Source organism: Hypomesus transpacificus, chromosome 5, assembly GCF_021917145.1.
Source record: "Hypomesus transpacificus isolate Combined female chromosome 5, fHypTra1, whole genome shotgun sequence".
In the NCBI taxonomy this organism is placed as follows: Eukaryota; Metazoa; Chordata; class Actinopteri; order Osmeriformes; family Osmeridae; genus Hypomesus; species Hypomesus transpacificus.
Window position 1 is genome coordinate 1,896,295 of NC_061064.1, and position 21,108 is coordinate 1,917,402.

Here is a 21,108-nt window from a genome sequence, read left to right on the forward strand (position 1 = left end):
TTCTTTTTTGGTAGATATCTGTCCTTTATGATTAATCATTTAAATGGAAATCATAGCTTTAAGTTCATTTTGCTGTCTTCCATCCCTAAGTGAAGTTGGAAGGGGTGCATAGAGGGAACAGAGCATGCAACTGGGAGCAGCAGCCAAGAATCAGGCAATGTGGGCCATGTTAAAGAGAAATGGAGGTAGCCACAAGGACCAGAGTTAATTTGGGACCTGGCTGTAACCTGCTACAGATGGAAAAGTGTTACCTGCCGGGATTTTTGTCATCACGCACTGAGGTCTTTCTGCTTGATCTCTGATTAGTTTCTAATGTTATGACCAGACCAGACAGCGGGTTACTCGGCCAACTGTAGGCTATTGCATGATAACTATGTTCGAATGAAGGGGAAACGGATAAACGGGAAGTGATGAAATATTTGCGTAACTCCCCCTGGCCTCTCACAGTGAACCGCCAAGTAGGTTCTACCGATTAAATGGAGACAAAGAAGAAAGAATTACTGAATGTTTTTTTTTGACACATTCCCATGACACATTTTGTATTCTATTTCCCGTTGGCACCAATCCCGTTGGGTCAATACCTCGCCGTATAGACTCACACTTCATTTTGAAGGTTCAGAGTTGAATAAGACGACGGGCAGATAGGCCTACCGTAAGAGAGCAAACTCTCACCAGACCGTTCAACCGAGCGAGGAGAGATCTCTCTCTCCGCTGCGGAGGAGAGAGACTCCAGCGGAGAGCTCAAGCTCGTGGCAGAGACCGAGGCAGAGAGAGCTTGCGGCGTGCCGGTAGCACTGTAATGAAGGTTGTTTCTGTGGTGCCCACGCTGGGCTGACTGGCTAGCCTTTTCCTGGACTCTACAGGGGAACATCCACATGAATATTGTATCTCCTCAACCTCTACCCAATTAACGCAGAGCACTTTCCCTTGTTCGAAAGGCTAGCGGAGTCCTTAGATAATCCCATGTCGCAGTGCTGGGCCAACCAATTTAACTGTAGTTTTGACTTGTGGACTCAATATGAAACTATTAGGTCACGGAGTTTCTTGTTTCGTGGGCACTTCAGCCTCTGTGGTCGGACAACACAGGCCCAACGGTCATAGTTCTCCGTTGTTTAAACACGGTTTTGAACCCAAGTAAACAAACCCCATGCTGAGATGTAGAGCCTAAAACACAAAATCCGAAGAAGAGTTACGTAAAGGACTAAGAGACGCCACCATTTACGTTAAATTAAAATAGTTGTTCTCACTCCGATTAAATATCTGTAGTTGACTCATAAACAACAGCTAGTTTACAGTAGCATTTTCTCCGTCTTTAGGCCAGTGGCGATAGGCCTAAATAAAGCCCAGCTTTGCAGTCATTCACAGCCCGTGAACCTATGCTAAATCTTATAGTTTGAGGACCACAAGAAGATCTATAGTGTTCATTATGTTAAAGTCAATGGATAGTAAGAAAAATGCTGTATCTAATACAGACCGGAGTTGCTCGTAAAGATAAGTGCGCACACTTGGCAGTTTATTTACTGACATCGTAATCATCTCATTAAAAGCTGTTCCTCTGAAGCTGTTGCCCAAGCCACAGGTTCTACTTTTTGTTTTAACCTTTTGAGTTTAAAACCTAATTATCTGAGCATCATGAAAAAAACAGACAGTCCAAACAGCTTCATCATGTGCAATCATTTTGTAACAGTGATCCAAAACAGGAGAAGTTGGTAAGCTAAATGTAACAGAAAATAATTGCTTGATAGAAGTTTTACAGCAGTCAATGGTTGTGTAATATTACAATATTGATATTTTAGGAAAGTTAAGTTGCACATTCTATATAGATATAGAAAACAGAAGGACATGTACTTTTAGATTATTACATTATGCATGTGCCCTTTGGTAGTTTATTTATTTAGTCTCTTTATTAACTTAATGACATTTGGTGAGAAATATTGGTTTTTAAGATGGAACTTTATAAAGATAAAATCTATTGATGGGAGTTCCTAATAAGGCCCAACCCATTCAATCAGAAGAGTGACTTTTTCGGGAACATCGAAGATTAACTGTAATGCGAAATGAAAATGTCACCTATCCCCGACGCCAAGTTTGTTGAGATGAAAATTAGAGAACTTGCATACTTTCCAGTAAATCCAAGAAGAATTAGTTGGTAAGTCTTTTTAATCGAAATATTTGCATTGAATGTTCTACATCTATCTTAAGAGTGCAGCTAAGACAACTACCATATCCATTTTGTATTTATTTATGTTTCTGTCATCATAGTTTTCCTCTCACACACACATCACTACAACAATTATTTGTTTAGCAGAGAGTGTAGCAGAGAGCAGCTTCTACTGAACACACCAGACATTTTTTAAAGTGAGGTTGAACCTGAGCTTGGATTCTGGGATTCACCTCTGCCTCACCCTCCAGAGAAGCACCATGTGTTTCCTCCCTCCTCATGGTCCTCAGCCCCTCCTACCTCACCGGCCGTAATGACTTCCTCCTGCTCGGAGGAAAGGCGTCATCAGACCAGGGGGCTGGCAGCCGACTAGAATACAAATGGCCTATAAAAATGCCTTCAACTGCCAATTAGTCAAGCAAGATATATACAGAGCTTGCAATTAACAGACTATTACCTCAACCAGGGAAAGACGGGAAGGCCTAACGAGCATTTGATTGTCATATTTGTCATGACTGCTGTTAAATATGACAAATGTCAGAGGGCAAACACAAATATCAATTGTCAAAGACGCTTGGGTTTCTTGTTGAAGGCTTTTTTTTTGGTGTTATTGTTGTGTTTTAACTGAATTTCAGGTGGAGACGAGGCAGGTGCATACCGTCCTCTCAGCAGCTAGGGACAGTGCCAGGGTCAAGGCCAAAGCCAAGGTTTAGTGGGTGTCAGGTCGCAATGATAGAAAGGTCAGGCCAAGCAGAAGTCAGGGAGGAAAAGATTGGGTTGTGTCAAGGTTACTAGTGGGTTTTCTAGGTTCAGAAATATACTGCTGTGGCCCAACTATATATTGCATCACAGTGGAAGCTGTGACAGAGAGTCAGATGGATTTGCTGAATGAATTATTCATTGTTACATCACCAGTGTACTTACTCTCCTTCTGAGTGATGGCAAGTGTTAAATACAAGCATGTGATGTAAATAGTGATATGTGGATGTGTCAGGTGAAACAAACGGCAAATACTTTATTTTCCGTGAAATCTTTCACTGATTTTCCCCAAATAAATAAATTAATAACACACCAGCGGGGATGTGAAACCAAGCCATGAGGATGACACACATTGTTTTTGCTCACGCTCTAACTGTCATTGTTCTTTCGTGGTAGTCCATCAGATTCTGCCCACAAATTAAAGTTATCACTCAATCTACTCCTGCGAACGCCCCTCCTCCCTCCCGTGCATCACCCAGCACCATCCTGCCACACGACGACCCTACAGCAGCCCCTGGAAATAGGAACCCACTGATTAAAGAGACTAATATCCAAATAATTACTTTTCTCAGAGTCCCACACCGTATCTCTCACAACACAAGGACAAAACATGAGTGGATGGGGAGGTGTATTAAGAGCTCTCCTTCCCCTCTCGTTCCTCCTCCAGGCTGGATCCCATGACTGAATGAGTTTGGTCCAGCGTTGCCAAGCATGGAGCAGATGGATTGTAAGCCTTACCAGTCTTTGTCCAAAGCCCGGAAGGAGATGGAGCATGCCTACCCCAGCTCCTCGGACGAGAGCGAGGACGGACGCAACCTCTGTAAGTCCTACACCTCTCGAGAGACTCTGCCCGACTACGGCCAGGAGATGAGACTCAACTACAACAGCCACCGAGCCAAGAGGAAAACCATGGATGAACCCACAGGAGGTAGAGTGTTAACACACACCAAACACTAATTTGGACTTTGAGTTTAAGAGTTTGTCTTGGTTACAGTGAACAGAGGCATCAAGAACTCGGTGTTAAAAATTTTTTTTTTTGTGATTTATAACCTCAAAACGATGAAGTGACATCTGTTTTAATCAATTTTCCCTGCACAGGATGTGGTTGGTCTTCCAGTCAAACTGGTAGGAAGTTTGGAGGGGAAACAGGTGCATATACCTTGGCTTGATAACTGATTGTATATGATAAGACTTATCATGGCATTGCAGCCAGCAGAATGAAATTCGTAATCTCATGCCCTGTGGTACACATTTTTACCACAGTGAGTATAAAAATATAGAATGTAATCATGGAGAAGAGACTTGACTATATATTCTGTGGGAAGTTATTGAAGGTTTTCAATATTTTTTTCAAGTTGTTTTCTCCTGTTGCTTTAGCTCAGTCACACACACACAGTAGGCTAGAAACCTTTTAACACCTTAGGGCTAAGCAGGAGGTTGGTGATGTATAATTACATTACAATTGACTTCGACTCCCTATAGGAAATAACCCAATCACGACTGAATCTTGTTCACTCTGAATAAATAAGTTATTTTATAATGGAAAAGGAAATAGGTTTTGCAGGGCTGCAAGCTGTCTATACATTATGTGCAGCAATAAAGGAAAAATAGGGTTTGGTTGGATATGTTTTACTGACTTGTCTCCTATATAATAGATTTATTAAAATTGTGCAGTGTTGTATAACGTTGTACTCTATGCCTGTATAGGGGACACTGCAATATAGTCTGAGTGAACAAAGTTGTCTCAAAAAATTGCCGTGGTTTCCTGGGATATATTGCGCTCCAGTGGACTGTGAAAAAACAGAACAGATATTTGAATAGTGAGTTGTTCCTAAACACCGATTAGGCTAAATGTTGTTCCATAAACCCTTTTCCAATTGGGCAACACAGCTGAAACTCGATGCATTTCTGGTAAATGAGGTAGACAGAAAGGTGATCTTACCAGGCACGGTCTGTCTCAGCTTCATCTGAAAATAATCTAATTTTTCGACAATTAATTGCTTTTACTAAGCAATTTCAACAATAATGGATGAATCCTGACATTCGTAAATAAAAAATGATTTGATTTGAGATAACCTAAGTTGAATTCTGAACAGATAAGGATTTTATTATCCTCGCTTGTCATTTCGGACTCTTTATATTAATATTTTAATACAACAAATAATACTAATCTCACTATCAAAATGTTCAGCATTAATATTCCACTATAACTCACCATATGTTACTGTAAATGTTATGACAGATATACTTACTGCCTTCTTGTTCACAAAAGTGTAAGCTGAAATCACATTTCTGTTCCTATGCATCGCAGTATTCAAATGATACACTGAACAAAACATTTTGTTCTGGTTACCTTGGAAACTGCATAAAATGAACAAATGACATTTGCTCGGAGCAGCAGCTTTTTCAACCTGAACAGATTGATACTGTAGCAAAACAGTATGCACAGGATATCAGCCCCTTGGTGGAGGGGAGAACGTTTTCCGTGCTCATTTATGTGTCCATTTTCCGCTGCTGCTTCCATTTCGCGGCTGTGATTTTAAGGGGCAGGAGGTCGGAGAGAGATATTCACTGACAAGAAATTGGTCAAGGACATGGGTTTCTGACTGGCGTAATTAGTGTAGAGATTATTACTGGAGAGAGAGAGAGGTTAGGCAAGTCACCTTGGTGAGAGATTCTCAAGAACAGTCTAAAGAGGGTCGACCTCCCTTCACATGCAAGCCCCTGTCTGGACTGCAGATCATGTGCATGGTCTCGCACCAGTGATCATCACTGTGCTGCCCAGACAAGAATATTTAACGATGTATAGTAGAAAAAGCACTGCTTTAAAAACATCCAGTGGTACCTATTGAACGTAGTAATCCTTGGTGGGTCTTAGTGCTAATTGGGTTTATCCTGTCTTGTATTGGGACTTAACTCTATCTGTGTACTGTTTCTTTAAGTTAGCTGAAATCATATACATACAAGATATTTATTGGAGAACTACTCCGTTTGGATAACCTCCATGGGAGAAGGTTAAGTGAGAGCGTTCATTTGCGGATTAGCCAGGTGACCCTTATCACAGATATCTCCTAGGTGAATACATTTAGCTTTCAGTGTAAATGTTGATAAAGATTCATCCGCTTCCACATATAAATTATAATTAAAGATTAAGTCTGAGTCTCGGAGGAAGAAGCCCTGGTAATTCTGCTACTATTTATTGATGGACTAAGACTAAAGCCTGAATCCTCCACCTGCCTCAAGACTTGCACATGCGTTGGGTTTACACACGCTCACAGAATGAATAGCAGTATCGCACAAAAAGTACAGACACACAATAGCGACACAATTAAACCCTCATTGACTCATAAAATTGGAATATGGCATATTCACAGTTAGTATGGTTTGTCTACACTGAAATAAATGCTGTGGAAGATTTGTGTCCCAGAGATTGCGTCTCATATTGTAATTTTTTCAGGATTTAGGTCATGAATGAATATACTGGATTGGATTTCTTCAAGTTTGTCTAAAACATATTCTAGAAGCATAGAAGGTCTTGTAATTATACCACTCCAGGGATGACCCAGAAAATGAAATGCTTTCACTCTCCTGCCTCTTCATAGTCCTGAATTATTTATTTTGAAGGGTATCAGATTGTATTTCTTCTTTAAAGAGAACTAGGTGAGTGATTTTTCACCTCATCCATGATCTGGAAGGGGCGAGAACAGATGGTGCTCTTGACAACACGTTCAGTGGGAACATCCATCTAGCAGCTCTAGCTAGTAACACTGACAAAGTTTAAACTTTATTTTCCATTTTCAACAAGTACAGGTATTGTACATTGGAATTCTCCCCCTCGACTTTACAGGCCACTAGGAAACTATCTAATCATATAATAAATAAGTCCTAACCCTAAAGGAACTCCTATTCTTATCAACAATAATAGACAATAATAGAATGAAAGGGTATGAAATACCAATTCAGATTTTGAGCCTGTTTTGGCTGTTTGAACCTGCTTAGAAAAAGTTTACAGTGAAAGCAGTGGCGATTGTAACGGCCATTGGATCCAAACGTTACCCAGAGACACAGCCTGCAATTATGATGTTCTTGTAAGTGATACTGTACAGGCTGACACTTTCTGACTCCTCTCCGCTGCCAGCACACCCCTACCTTTGAGTAGATGTTATACGACAGCACCGATGATTGTTTGATACCTACAGTATAATGTCTTCAAGAGAGAAATGTGACTCTCAGAAACGATGTTGCTGTGTTGTAAGCTTAACTTCCCCCAAGGGATATGTTAGTGAGAGCCAAAAATATCTCTCCTCCTTGTGCCTTCTTTGGGATATCATAGCTGATGAAAATCATGCAGCTTCGCACAAACCCTGTCCCTTAAACCAGATGTCACTGTGAATTATGTCCTGGCTTTTATTGGAACCGAGGCAAACTTTGTTTATCATCGGCTTTCGCTTGGTTCAAAGACTGATATTTAAACATGAACATTAGATAATTTTCTGGATCGTTCCTCTACTGTTATCATCAGCGTTGTTTTCCTCTCCCAGAAGAGGGAATATATATATATAAACACACACACACACACGAAGACCCTCATGCCTCGCAAGATCTTGGCTAGGAGGGTTTATTACTAATTAGTATCTTTGCTCAGACTGGGTCTCTGGTGTGGACAGCTGAGGGGCCTTGTAAAGGCCTTAAAGTCATTGCGTGATGAAACGGGCCATACAGTACAGAATCCTATAAGCTGTCGCCTACTGTGCAAAAGTCTTAGCACCCAATATTTTGTACATGAATATTGTAAACATATTCACATTTTCTTCACATATTCACAAGTGCAATGTTTGAAAATTTAACATGACACTTTGACGATCACCCAAACGCCAATAGTTACGCTTGGCACGTTGATGAAAGACCAACTGACATTTCTGCCTTCACTTGCACAGGGTTAAAGGGAAATGTTTGGCTCCCACGTGGTGTTGTTATAGGCGCGATTGCAAGAAACATTACTAGTTGGCTTCATCTGTCACCCTGTTTGTTTTCGCTCTACACACAGCTACACAACAAAAAGGCCACAGGCACAGGCCATGGTGAACATGTCTCATATATATGAACAAAGCCTTATCAAGGTAAAGAAGCTTCTGTACCTTGATATGGCTTTGTTCTTCTGGTTAGTCCCCAGTAGTTAGCTACTGTAGTAGTTAGCTCTACTTACCCCGGTGTGACGGTATGTAACGGACGTGGCCACGCTCCGTCACTACAAGGCGTCGTTCACCACTCGCTCGAACGCACGACATCTGACTTGCCAAGCGCGACCACTACCAGCTAGGCCAAAGAAAAGCTAGCTGTTCTTTGACGCGGGTAGTCCATTACATACCTGAGGAGTGAGTTTCACAGGTTCACACCCGTTACACTGGCATGGTAGCTAAGTGGTGGACTACAGATAAGATAAATAGTGGTACTAGTCAGTGTTGGGTAATGTTACTTTTTAAAGTAACTAATACAATTACTAGTTACATTCCTTGTAAAGTAACTAGTTACGTTACTTAGTTAGCCTACTTGCTGTAGAGAGTAAGGCGTTAAGTTACTTTTGCGTTACATTAGGAAAAGTATTTTATTTCTAAGACAATTCACCTTGGTCACTTATGCCCAGAAGGCAGATTTAATGGGTTGACCTCACCAATAGCACATATTGTACTGAATATTCAGTGTCACTCGCGTATAACATGATCAATCCTCATTATACAGCAAGACGGATCAAGGTAATAATCCACCATAATGAACAGCAATATTTGCATGAAGTTCTTGAATCAAGCTACTCTTTAATCAATAATGTTGTAAAATGCCAGGCAGAAGTCTGGTAGTTAGCTAGCTCTACGATTTACCAGGACTAAGTTTGAATCTGGGAGCAAAACGAAGCTAAACTATAGCTAGGCCATATGGTAGCAAAATGGTGTTCACTTATGTACTGAACCAGACAATTTTACTTACTGTAATATAATCTTAAACCTAAACCACTGAACGATACAGCAACACATCACATAAGCTTGAGTTCAATACATTATTTAAAGTGACATTAGGCATGTACATGCAAGTCTTAAATAACTATTTAGCTGGTCGGCTCCATGACGCCGGGTAAATTGGGCTCGAGACTGCTCATCAAAAGAAGGAAGGGGAACCCACCCACCAGATTAAGACGTTTTTGTAGGTAGGCTACCTAGCGAAAAGTTTCCTCAACTTTCCTAGACTTTTAGCTACATAATGAGGGTTTGCTACTAAAAGACTAAATTAAGTAACGCGTTACTTGTTTGAACAAGAAACTAACGGATTCATTCGATTACATAAATAAAGCGTTAAATTACTCGTTACTTAACAAAAGTAGTCTGACTACTGTAAAGCTACTTACTACACCCAACACTGGTACTAGTACATTATGGCTTCTAGCTATGACTAACAATGTTAGGAAGTTGTCCAAACCACTGGGTCTACCAACTACCACCAGCTGGTATCTAGCTGCACCCGATACAGAATGAATCAGTAGATTTTTTTGTGATTTGGTTCGATTGAATCTACTGATTCATTCTGTATCGGGTGCTAGCTACAAGCCAGTTGTGTCTTCGCGCTGTTGCTTTGCTAATAGAATCGCGTGGGACTGATAGATTATTAAAGCAATAAACCACGAGAGGCGCATCAAATGATAAATCCTGTAGAGCAGGGGTGTCGAACTCCGGTCCTCGAGGGCCGCTGTCCTGCATGTTTTAGATGTTTCCCTGATCCAGCTCACCTGATTCGAATGAATGGTCGTTATAACAACCCTTTTAATTGAATCAGGTGTGTTGGAGCAGGGAAACATCTAAAACATGCAGGACAGCGGCCCTCGAGGACCGGAGTTCGACACCCCTGCTGTAGAGCAATCGATGCTATCCAATATCCGAACGATTGGAGTGGATACTATAGCTACAGGATCCATATATAGAGTTGGTGATTTCGATAGCGAGCACGTCCAATTTCCTTCTGGCTACCTAGTCAAGGTACGAACAAACTAAACTTGCTTGACGACTGTTCAATTAGAACCGCCTCAAACCGAATTTCAACAAACATATGTCAGCCAGTTTAAAATATACATTTAAAGCTGTTATACAAATGTAAAAAAGATTGGTTTGGAGGTGATATGGAAAAAAAGATTGCTGCAGTGGCCCAAGCACACCTCACTATTTCCCCAGAAATGTTATCCTCTTTTGTTATGGTTGTCTTCTGCATTTGGCACCACAGATGAGGGACACAGTATCGTTTACAGACAGTATCGTTTTTTAATTCCTAACTCTTCTCCTCTGTTCTGCTCTGTGTCTCTGTTAGAGCTGGACTTCTGTGAGTCGGGCCAACTGGCACGATCCAGCTACCAGGCGGAGCTGCGCTCGGCAGCCCAGCTCAGCTATCCGCTGGCGGTCAGCTCTGATGTGGAGACGGAGGGAGAGGGAGGCCCCTCGCCCGACCACGCCCTCAGACTGTGGATGCAGGAAATCAAGTCCGAGCACAGCTCCTGTCTGTCCAGCCGGGCCAACTCTGTCCTGTCTCTTACCGACACTGAGCAGGAGAGGAAGTCTGACTGTGAGAACGGTAAGACACAACCAGAGAGAGTAGACCAGGATGTGATGGTTCCTTACTTATACTGTGGTCCAGATTCAACAGTTCCATACCTCTATTGTGATCCTGATTCAGTGGTTTTGTACCTCTACTGTGGTCCAGATGTTTTAGTTCCATACCTCTACTGTGGACCATAATGATACGCTGCACATACCTCTGAATAGAGATCATGTATCATGACAACAAATGATCTGGATGGGGTTGTTGCATCTGTTTTCACGGGGTCGTATAGGTACTGTCCATTCAGGAATCTTTGGTGCTTTAAGCTGCGTGTTCATCGAAGCTGTGACGAAACAGCTTCACACACTGTAAGAAATCCAGACAGTGTTGCTTTAGTCCTAAAACCTAGGTCCTGAAAGCCTTGTGATTACTGCCAAATTAGAGTTTGGTATACCCTATGCTGTAAAAGGAGGTGGAAAATAGAATTGAGACATCACAGAGGATCTTATTGGCTGAGGCAGGTTTAATGTATGCCAGCCAATGTTTTCCATTTGCTAATTGTACAGCATATGGCTCTCGCTAACGGTGGTAATCATTTGATGCTATGTCTCTGGTAACTAGAGGGATACATTCAGTCGATAATGAACTCAAAACAAAATACCTTCCTATTCTATTAATCCCCAAAGAGAGACTCGATATTCACACTCGTAATTGGCTGCGTGCATTGTACAGGCAGGAACTGTAGAGTTAACCGCAGTCGGTTTGAAATGAAGTTTGTTTGTGTAAGCTACCTTTCCCAGGGTCAGCCCTCTGATGAGAGCCCTGCGTCTGCTTCACCTCTGGTCCCCTGAGGTTACTCCCACACAGGCGCGATGAACCAGTCATTTGCATTAGGCGGCTGTTTGAAGACTGTAAACTTTGTGACACGTTAATGAAGATGACAATTCATTCTCAATCTCCTTGGCATTTTAACTCAACATGTTTTTTTTCATCAAAAGTGTCTCGTGAGGGTTATATTGAATATTCAGAGTGGCAGAGAATGCATTTATTTTCTAAGTAATGAGTCCTGACTGGATGTAATGGATGTTTTATGGAGGAGGTTCCCTTTGGTCACTTTTTTTTTTTTTTGTTCTCTCATTTTCCTCAGAAACTGCCAATCAAATCGGTTGCTCATTATCCACCAGCCATTCACTCTGTTTGAAGTTTGCTTTTAGGAATATTATTTTACAATTCCTACTGCAGCAAATATCTCTCAGTGGTTTTTAGATAGACAAGGTTGTCATTGTTGCTGCCATGCTATTGCCATATTATCTTTATCAGCAGCAAGATGTCCTTCATCATTTATATGCTTTCAGTCGGTGGGATTATCACTGTGGGATAAAAATGTATTGCTGTGTGATGGAAAATAAGCCTTGTTTGTGAGAGGGAGTGGTCTTGTCTCTCCTGAACCATCGCTGTCTCCTGCTGGTTGGTGGAGACTATAGGCGACAAAGGGAAGGCAGAGTAGGCTATCTGCTGGTTGGTGGAGACTATAGGGGACAAAAGGGAAGGCAGAGTAGGATATCTGCAGCTGGTTGGTGGAGACTATAGGGGACAAAAGGGAAGGCAGAGTAGGATATCTGCAGCTGGTTGGTGGAGACTATAGGGGACAAAAGGGAAGGCAGAGTAGGCCGGTGTTGTGAACTGGCATGGCGCTGACGATGATGTGATCTGCAACTTTAATGAGGACCCGCGCTGGGGGAGGTTCAGGCACAGTTTACCCAGGCTCCACACGGCTACAGTACCCTCTCCTTCCCCACGTTCCAAACAAATATTGTCTTTGTTTCATGGTCAAGTATTCATCAGCTGGCTCTAAACTGACCACAATTCCCTAATCTGTTTATCATGTGTTATTGTGTACTATATTTTCCACTCATGGCTCCAACCTTAATATGTTGGGTGAATAAAAGTCTTCTTTTATTATTACTGTGGAGTAGGTGTGTAGGGTTAGGGTTAAGGTTAGGGTTAGGGTTAGGGTTATAACCCTACCTGTGGAGTAGGTGTGTAGGTTAGGGTTATAACCCTACCTGTGGAGTAGGTGTGTAGGGTTAGGGTTAGGGTTAGGGTTAGGGTTAAGGTTAGGGTTAGGGTTAGGGAGTACCTAGTACCTACCTCCACTACCTGTGGAGTAGGTGTGTAGGGTTAGGGTTAAGGTTAGGGTTAGGGTTATAACCCTACCTGTGGAGTTAGGGTTAGGGTTAGGGTTAGGGTTATAACCCTACCTGTGGAGTAGGTGTGTAGGTTAGGGTTATAACCCTACCTGTGGAGTAGGTGTGTAGGGTTAGGGTTAAGGTTAGGGTTAGGGTTAGGGAGTACCTAGTACCTACCTCCACTACCTGTGGAGTAGGTGTGTAGGGTTAGGGTTATAACCCTACCTGTGGAGTAGGTGTGTAGGTTTAGGGTTAGGGTTATAACCCTACCTGTGGAGTAGGTGTGTAGGTTTAGGGTTAGGGTTATAACCCTACCTGTGGAGTAGGTGTGTAGGGTTAGGGTTAGGGTTAGGGTTATAACCCTACCTGTGGAGTAGGTGTGTAGGGTTAGGGTTAAGGTTAGGGTTAAGGTTAGGGTTAGGGTTATAACCCTACCTGTGGAGTAGGTGTGTAGGTTAGGGTTATAACCCTACCTGTGGAGTAGGTGTGTAGGGTTAGGGTTATAACCCTACCTGTGGAGTAGGTGTGTAGGGTTAGGGTTATAACCCTACCTGTGGAGTAGGTGTGTAGGGTTAGGGTTATAACCCTACCTGTGGAGTAGGTGTGTAGGGTTAGGTTTAGGGTTAGGGTTATAACCCTACCTGTGGAGTAGGTGTGTAGGTTTAGGGTTAGGGTTATAACCCTACCTGTGGAGTAGGTGTGTAGGGTTATAGGTGTGAAATTGACACATCGGATGGTTTTTTCTTAGGATACAGAAAATAATTATTTTCGTAATGCGGTCAGTTTTAATAAGAGGATACTACTGTTAGGAAGATTGATATCTGCTGAAAGGTTCTGATTGTACCCTTCGTACTGTGAGTTGTAAGATAGGGCAGCAGCTTGACTGTGGCCTACATCTGTTAGTCATGTGTCCGACAGCCCCTTGTGTTTACCGCATCAAGGTAGAGTATAATTCTTTCCATTTTAGAGAGAAAGATTCCCCAATATCACACGTCAGTCTTTGATTGATGAGGCCACGTTCCTGCTTTCTGTCACCGACTGAAAAAACTGTTTTTGCTTTTGACGCCTTAGCCTTGAGAATGCTGCAGGAATTGTTAGAGATAAGAGCATTGTAGTGCATGGACACTTATAAGACATTCATATATATCTCAATGATGAATGGCTATGTTTATGACGCATGCTATTTGAAATATTGAATATGTGATGGAATAGCAACAGTGAATCGATCTGCTGTCACTGTTTTGTGTTTTTCTTCACCAAAGCTTCTTCACCTCTGGACCATCCTTATAGTCTCACAACTACTGTGCCTGTACAATACAATACTGTACAATATGTCATTTTCTGGAGGTACCACAGAAATGTAGAACTGGATTAAAACATTTAGATTGGTCAACAACCCACTTGACCCTTGCGTCATTAAAGGATGTCTTACTTTGTTAATTTTCAGATTTTCCCTCATGTATCTTTTATGTCATATTTAATTCATATTATCTTTCATTCCTATATGTTACATGGTACTAAATCATTATTTGTATGTGACTGGATTACTTTAGAGAAACTGCAAAAATACTGTGGTAGAGGTTATGAAGCTCAGAAAGTAAACTGTAATTATATAATAATGGAGCCGTATAGTGGTGATATCTCAAGAATGGCAAATCGTTTGCCATTCTTGTCCAAGGACATACTGTAACCACAATCTCATGTTTTCATCTGTTGATGTTGACAAGAACCGCAACATAAGCTTAACAGTAACAAAAGAATGGGACTTGGAGGCAAATGGAGGAGGAATTAATGCTGTGAACACATCAAAGAGAAGTTTAAGAATATGTACAACCATCAAAGTTGTTTTCCTCGTTTTTGTGTAACACCACATCAAACTTGCTAGGTTGCAAGGTTCATCCCAGGGGGGCGTGTGTGTGGTGGGGGGGGGGGCGTTTGTGTGTGTGGGGGGGGGGGGTGCGGGGGGGGGGGGGGTGCGGGGGGGGGGGGGGGGTTGGTGTGAGATTAGGCCATGTACTGCAGAACCTTGGACAATTCTCTGTAAAAGCATTTGGCTTTTAGCTCCTGAAGCCTATAGCCTCTGGTGAATTATCGACCATTTCCACCTCCGAGGGTCTTTAGCTGATCTGGTACTACAACATGTCCCTGGGCAATTCAATAGAAATATAAGGCACCAATCAGAGCCACATTTCTCTGTGTGTCTGAAGGGCTTCAGGAGCAGCTTCAAGTACTCATGGTCTGATAATATTCCCTCGGCTAGAAACTTGGTATGGGTCCTCTTTACATGATTTTAATGGGACTTTAACAGCCCAATTCTTTACTCCTGGATCAGATTCCTGACAGCTAATGACAGAATCTTGAAGCAAAGCAAAAAATATGAATCTTATTCATCCCACTGCTCTGTCAACGATATCTCATTTATATGAATTATGCTCAAACATTTTTATTCATACCGGGGTGATATTAAAGTTAAGGCTCAAACTTTCCATCATTTAATTTAATATAAGTATAACAGGTGACAAGCTTTAATCTAAAATTCATACCAAAAAGGTATTATTTGTTCAATTTGTTTTCTCCATCTTCCATTTCATGCTGGGAAATTGGCAGCAGTGAAAATGAGAAAATGATAGCCTGAGCTTTGCTGTGTGGTTCAATAAGATGATTCTATTAATTATTAATATATTAAGGGACCCATATGCCAGGACTGATATTATGTGATAGATTCACATCTTTTGAATTAATTTCATCTGTTTAATTTAAAGTGTCGACACCAGAGCTATGCTCCTTTCCCAGGCGTTCCCTGAGACAGTGTGATCTGGGACTGGGAGACACTGAAACCTTTGGAGGTCCCAGACATATCCAATACCCTCCTAATGACAGCAGCTGCTCTGGCAGGAGCATTAGTCTAAATAAAGACGACGAGCAAGAAGTATTTCATCAGGGCACATCAAGGGGAGGATTATAACAAACTATCAGATGTACGAAGATATAAGGCAACACACAGAATACCTTAATCATGGCAGCTGTGGTTGTTAACCTGCATTCATTATTTCTGAAGTTTTTAGGATAATTTAAAAGCATGTTTTTACTACTGCGGCAACGTAGTTGAAGCATATTAGCCACCGATGGATTGAGCTGATCAACTTGCCTACTAGGTTAATGAGGAAGAGGATAATGAGAATGAGGCTAGAAGATGAGCTGGTTTGCTTTTATGTTTGGGGTTTATGCATTAGAACAGCAACTCTCTCATTCAGAGTTGGGTTTCTGGCTTTAAGTCAAGATTGTCTTCACAGAAGTGACACCTCGTGATGCATTGTGGGCCTTATCATATTGGATACGGGATTTTTCATGGGCTGATTGAATTGTGTTATTGTGTTTTTTTTTTATTATTCTTTGTGGGGAAAGAGTTCTTTGACTGATTTCATCTCATTGTTTCTGTTTGGCATCCGAGCCCCTTTGCCGTCAACCCCGCAGTGAAGAAATGAAACGCATGGTTTATTATTCTGCGGAATCACCATGTCATTTGTGTGATCTGTCAGGCAGAAACGTACACCAGTCTGGGTGTTGAATCAGGCCTGACTTTGTTCGCTCCAGATTAGAGACATCAGAGCTGGCAGCTGCAGTGATGGTGAAGCTGATTAATGCCAAAGGTAACACCAAAGAGAGATTCCCCGTACAATGCTTTGCTGCCATGGCTGTCTGTCGGAGTGGGCCTCGCGTCGGGGACGTGCTTCAGGCCTCGTGTGTCGGGGACGTGCTTCAGGCCTCGCGTCGGGGACGTGCTTCAGGCCTCGTGTGTCGGGGACGTGCTTCAGGCCTCGTGTGTCGGGGACGTGCTTCAGGCCTCGTGTGTCGGGGACGTGCTTCAGGCCTCGTGTGTCGGGGACGTGCTTCAGGCCTCGTGTGTCGGGGACGTGCTTCAGGCCTCGTGTGTCGGGGACGTGCTTCAGGCCTCGTGTGTCGGGGACGTGCTTCAGGCCTCGTGTGTCGGGGACGTGCTTCAGGCCTCGTGTGTCGGGGACGTGCTTCAGGCCTCGTGTGTCGGGGACGTGCTTCTGGCCTCGTGTGTCGGGGACGTGCTTCTGGCCTCGTGTGTCGGGGACGTGCTTCAGGCCTCGTGTGTCGGGGACGTGCTTCAGGCCTCGTGTGTCGGGGACGTGCTTCAGGCCTCGTGTGTCGGGGACGTGCTTCAGGCCTCGTGTCGGGGACGTGCTTCAGGCCTCGTGTGTCGGGGACGTGCTTCAGGCCTCGTGTGTCGGGGACGTGCTTCAGGCCTCGTGTGTCGGGGACGTGCTTCAGGCCTCGTGTGTCGGGGACGTGCTTCAGGCCTCGTGTGTCGGGGACGTGCTTCAGGCCTCGTGTCGGTGACGTGCTTCAGGCCTCGTGTGTCGGGGACGTGCTTCAGGCCTCGTGTCGGGGACGTGCTTCAGGCCTCGTGTGTCGGGGACGTGCTTCAGGCCTCGTGTGTCGGGGACGTGCTTCAGGCCTCGTGTGTCGGGGACGTGCTTCAGGCCTCGTGTCGGGGATGTGCTTCAGGCCTTGCGTCGGGGACGTGCTTCAGGCCTCGTGTGTCGGGGACGTGCTTCAGGCCTCGTGTGTCGGGGACGTGCTTCAGGCCTCGCGTCAGGGACGTGCTTTAGGCCTCGTGTGTCGGCGACGTGCTTCAAGCCTCGTGTTGGGGACGTGCTTCAGGCCTCGTGTGTCGGGGACGTGCTTCAGGCCTCGTGTGTCGGGGACGTGCTTCAGGCCTCGTGTGTCGGGGACGTGCTTCAGGCCTCGTGTGTCGGGGACGTGCTTTAGGCCTCGTGTGTCGGGGACGTGCTTCAGGCCTCGTGTGTCGGGGACGTGCCTCAGGCCTCGTGTGTCGGGGACATGCTTCAGGCCTCGTGTGTCGGGGACGTGCTTCAGGCCTCGTGTGTCGGGGACGTGCTTCAGGCCTCGTGTGTCGGGGACGTGCTTCAGGCCTCGTGTGTCGGGGACGTGCTTCAGGCCTCGTGTCGGTGACGTGCTTCAGGCCTCGTGTGTCGGGGACGTGCTTCAGGCCTCGTGTGTCGGGGACGTGCTTCAGGCCTCGTGTCGGGGACGTGCTTCAGGCCTCGTGTGTCGGGGACGTGCTTCAGGCCTCGTGTGTCGGGGACGTGCTTCAGGCCTCGTGTGTCGGGGACGTGCTTCAGGCCTCGTGTCGGGGATGTGCTTCAGGCCTTGCGTCGGGGACGTGCTTCAGGCCTCGTGTGTCGGGGACGTGCTTCAGGCCTCGTGTGTCGGGGACGTGCTTCAGGCCTCGCGTCAGGGACGTGCTTTAGGCCTCGTGTGTCGGCGACGTGCTTCAAGCCTCGTGTTGGGGACGTGCTTCAGGCCTCGTGTGTCGGGGACGTGCTTCAGGCCTCGTGTGTCGGGGACGTGCTTCAGGCCTCGTGTGTCGGGGACGTGCTTCAGGCCTCGTGTGTCGGGGACGTGCTTTAGGCCTTGTGTGTCGGGGACGTGCTTCAGGCCTCGTGTGTCGGGGACGTGCCTCAGGCCTCGTGTGTCGGGGACGTGCTTCAGGCCTCGTGTGTCGGGGACGTGCTTCAGGCCTCGTGTGTCGGGGACGTGCTTCAGGCCTCGTGTGTCGGGGACGTGCTTCAAGCCTCGTGTCGGGGACGTGCTTCAGGCCTCGTGTCGGGGACGTGCTTCAGGCCTCGTGTGTCGAGGACGTGCTTCAGGCCTCGTGTGTCGGGGACGCGCTTTAGGCCTCGTGTGTCGGGGACGTGCTTCAAGCCTCGTGTCGGGGACGTGCTTCAGGCCTTGCGTCAGGGACGTGCTTTAGGCCTCGTGTGTCGGGGACGTGCTTCAGGCCTCGTGTGTCGGGGACGTGCTTCAGTCGCTCTCTTAGAGCCTCCCACCCTCTCTCCTTCACTCTATAGTGCAGTTGACGTGTAGGTCGATAATTTCCGAACTTGCCGGAGTATAAGCTACTTTATTGAAAGACAAGAAAAAGGCAGATGAATTGATACGGAATTACGTCGTCTTGCCAGAACAAAGACCGTTGAAGAAAACGGACATTACGTTGTCCATTTGCTGTTTTAAGACATGTCTCCGTATATTAAATTGTGCCAAATTCGTAATGGCTTTTTAAAACCCCCTCAGATATTAATATTTCACTTTCAGTGACTAACCAGTAATAGGATGGAGCTGGGAAACAGGAAATGAGCAGCAATTTTAAGAGAAGTGTCATCATTACTCCGATGCTGTTTTAAGATTAGAGAACATTGTTATCCAAAATTGAAAGACTGGGCTAAATGTGTTTCTACAGCCAGAGAACTGTCTCCTACCGCACGGGTCTGTTCATAGCCTCGTGCCAAGGGTTTGTTTGCAGATAATTGACATGTGTGCTGACTTCGGCGCCAGTCGTGTCCGGCAGAGAAGACAGGAGGAGGTCATTGTTCTGTCTCTCTGGGCCAGCTGCTCACCAGTGTGTTCTGTTTGATCTTGGCTGAATACCACTTTAGGAGAAATGTTTAGTTTTTGAAATGAAGAGGTGAATTGTTGAAGTGTAAGCTAGCCTTTGCAGTGTCCCCCTGGGACAGAAACCAGAGATCACCAGAAATAAACCAATACCTGTTTCTTTTCACCTGAGAACCACTAACAATTCCTCCCCTTAAGAGTCACCAATCACAGCAGCTGGTTCTTTTCACAACTCTGAAATCTCCATCTCTTTGTCACGACGGCCGCCCATGCCTGTCTCTGCTGTTCAATACGCACAAAGCTGGTTTTGGAAGCTCAATGATGGAGATTCAGGCCAACATATCAAGCTCCCAATCTCCTCAGAATCATTCTCCTCCACAGAAAGGCTCCTATCTGCAATCTGTCACTAGATATGCTTGTTAACAATGCCTGCGTCTGCCTGTGTGTCTTCCCTCATAAATTTCCCTTGCCTCTCCCTCACCATCATCCCTCCTTGATGACTGCCTGTGCCAGCTCCCACTCTGCTGAGGTGCCGAGCAGCCAAGGACTACCCTCAGCCTCCCTACCACACTATCAAGCGCCCCCCCCCACTCCAAACTCATCCTCCCCTCCACGTCACCCCTCCCAGCTAAACCCAGGCGGCCCCCCCCCCCGTTTCTTGGTTCTTTTCTCGAGAGCTTCTCTCTTTGGCTTGGAGCCACCTCCATCTATATTCTCCCCTCATTCCCCCCCACACCATGAAATATGAAAAGGACTCAAAAGGAACATAAATTAGTGATGATCAGAAGGAGCCAAGTTAACAGACCTCATATGGCTGGGAGAGCAGTTACAAGTTTTAGCAGGGTTTTCCATGCAAGGGTTGTGCTCAAATTGGAATGTCAGCTTAATAGGCACAATAAGAAACACCAGGCTTTCTTTTTCTGAGATCTTTCACAGGACATTGAAATGGCAGGTCTAAATTTGACCCTCATTAAATACAGACGCCTGGCATCTTCTGACTCTCTGGGTTTCACAGAGGTTTTCAAAATGTAATTATGAAATGCATAAGCTCCCCATCTCAATCCGACACCACCAAGACCTGTTTTTCATGAGCTTCACCAACTTTATATTCATGGCTCTTTGCAGAGGTGACGGCCTCACAAAAACATAATGGGTATTGTTTTCATACCCCCCCCCCCCCCCCCCCTCTAACATTACTATAGTAAGAAATAAAGGACGGGAGATATAAAGATGTAGTCAAATGCTTCAACTGAGTTTTGGATTAATATTTAGTTTAGTTGTTGAATTGGAATCATGAAATGGAAAACGCAGCATTTAGGTTCCTCAAGGGCTTTTCCTCTTCATCCCAACAGCTGGCGCCTCACAAGGACTTAGTGTTCTGTGCATCTCTTGCAGCAGTTTATTCTTCAATGAGCTGACAGGTTTCATCCAGTCCCCCTTGCTGGGGCTGGATAATGATGCAGCTCGCTCTGCCCAGGAGCAGGGCGGAGACACACGGAAAGCACCTCGCATACCGAAGAAAGCAGAAGGATTCGGCTGCGTCAGAAATGAAGGCATCACTCCAGGGATCTGCCATCCTTTCACAGGAAGTGACACATCTGGTTCTGCCAGACTCCGCAGCGGTGTTTCATTTGCGTCCTCTCTGTGTAATTACGGGGTGTTGTCCTGAAGCTCTCTAAACGGCCTCTGGAGTAGAAAAATCCATCCTGCAAAAGAAACCAGAAGGACTTGTGTCGTATGTGGTCAATTATGTTGCTACTGCTTCTCTCAATACTGTAAATACCCCCCCCCCCAAAAAAAAAAAGAAAAGAAAAAAAAGAAATTCAAATGTCACTTTCCTCTAAACAAGCACTGAATACATTTCTTTTAATCAATTGTAGTCGTGCGTGGGCGCCGGTGGCTGCTGTTTCAAACGAAGTTGCTAAACTGTTCTGGTTGGTTCCTCAAACAAAATAACCTGGATAACAATGATAGAAAATC

The 21,108-nt window shown here is 44.8% G+C and overlaps 1 protein-coding gene across 1 annotated transcript in view; it reads left to right on the forward strand.

The window, feature by feature from the left end:
- The window catches only part of tenm1 (teneurin transmembrane protein 1), a 105,256-nt gene that overhangs the window by 10,498 nt on the left and 73,650 nt on the right, over positions 1-21,108 (forward strand). Inside the window, exons 2-3 of the mRNA XM_047020726.1 lie at positions 3,588-3,848; positions 10,268-10,528. Of these exons, the coding sequence (XP_046876682.1) occupies positions 3,632-3,848; positions 10,268-10,528 (478 nt within the window). The 5' untranslated portion in view covers positions 3,588-3,631. The remainder of the gene's footprint in view (positions 1-3,587; positions 3,849-10,267; positions 10,529-21,108) is intronic.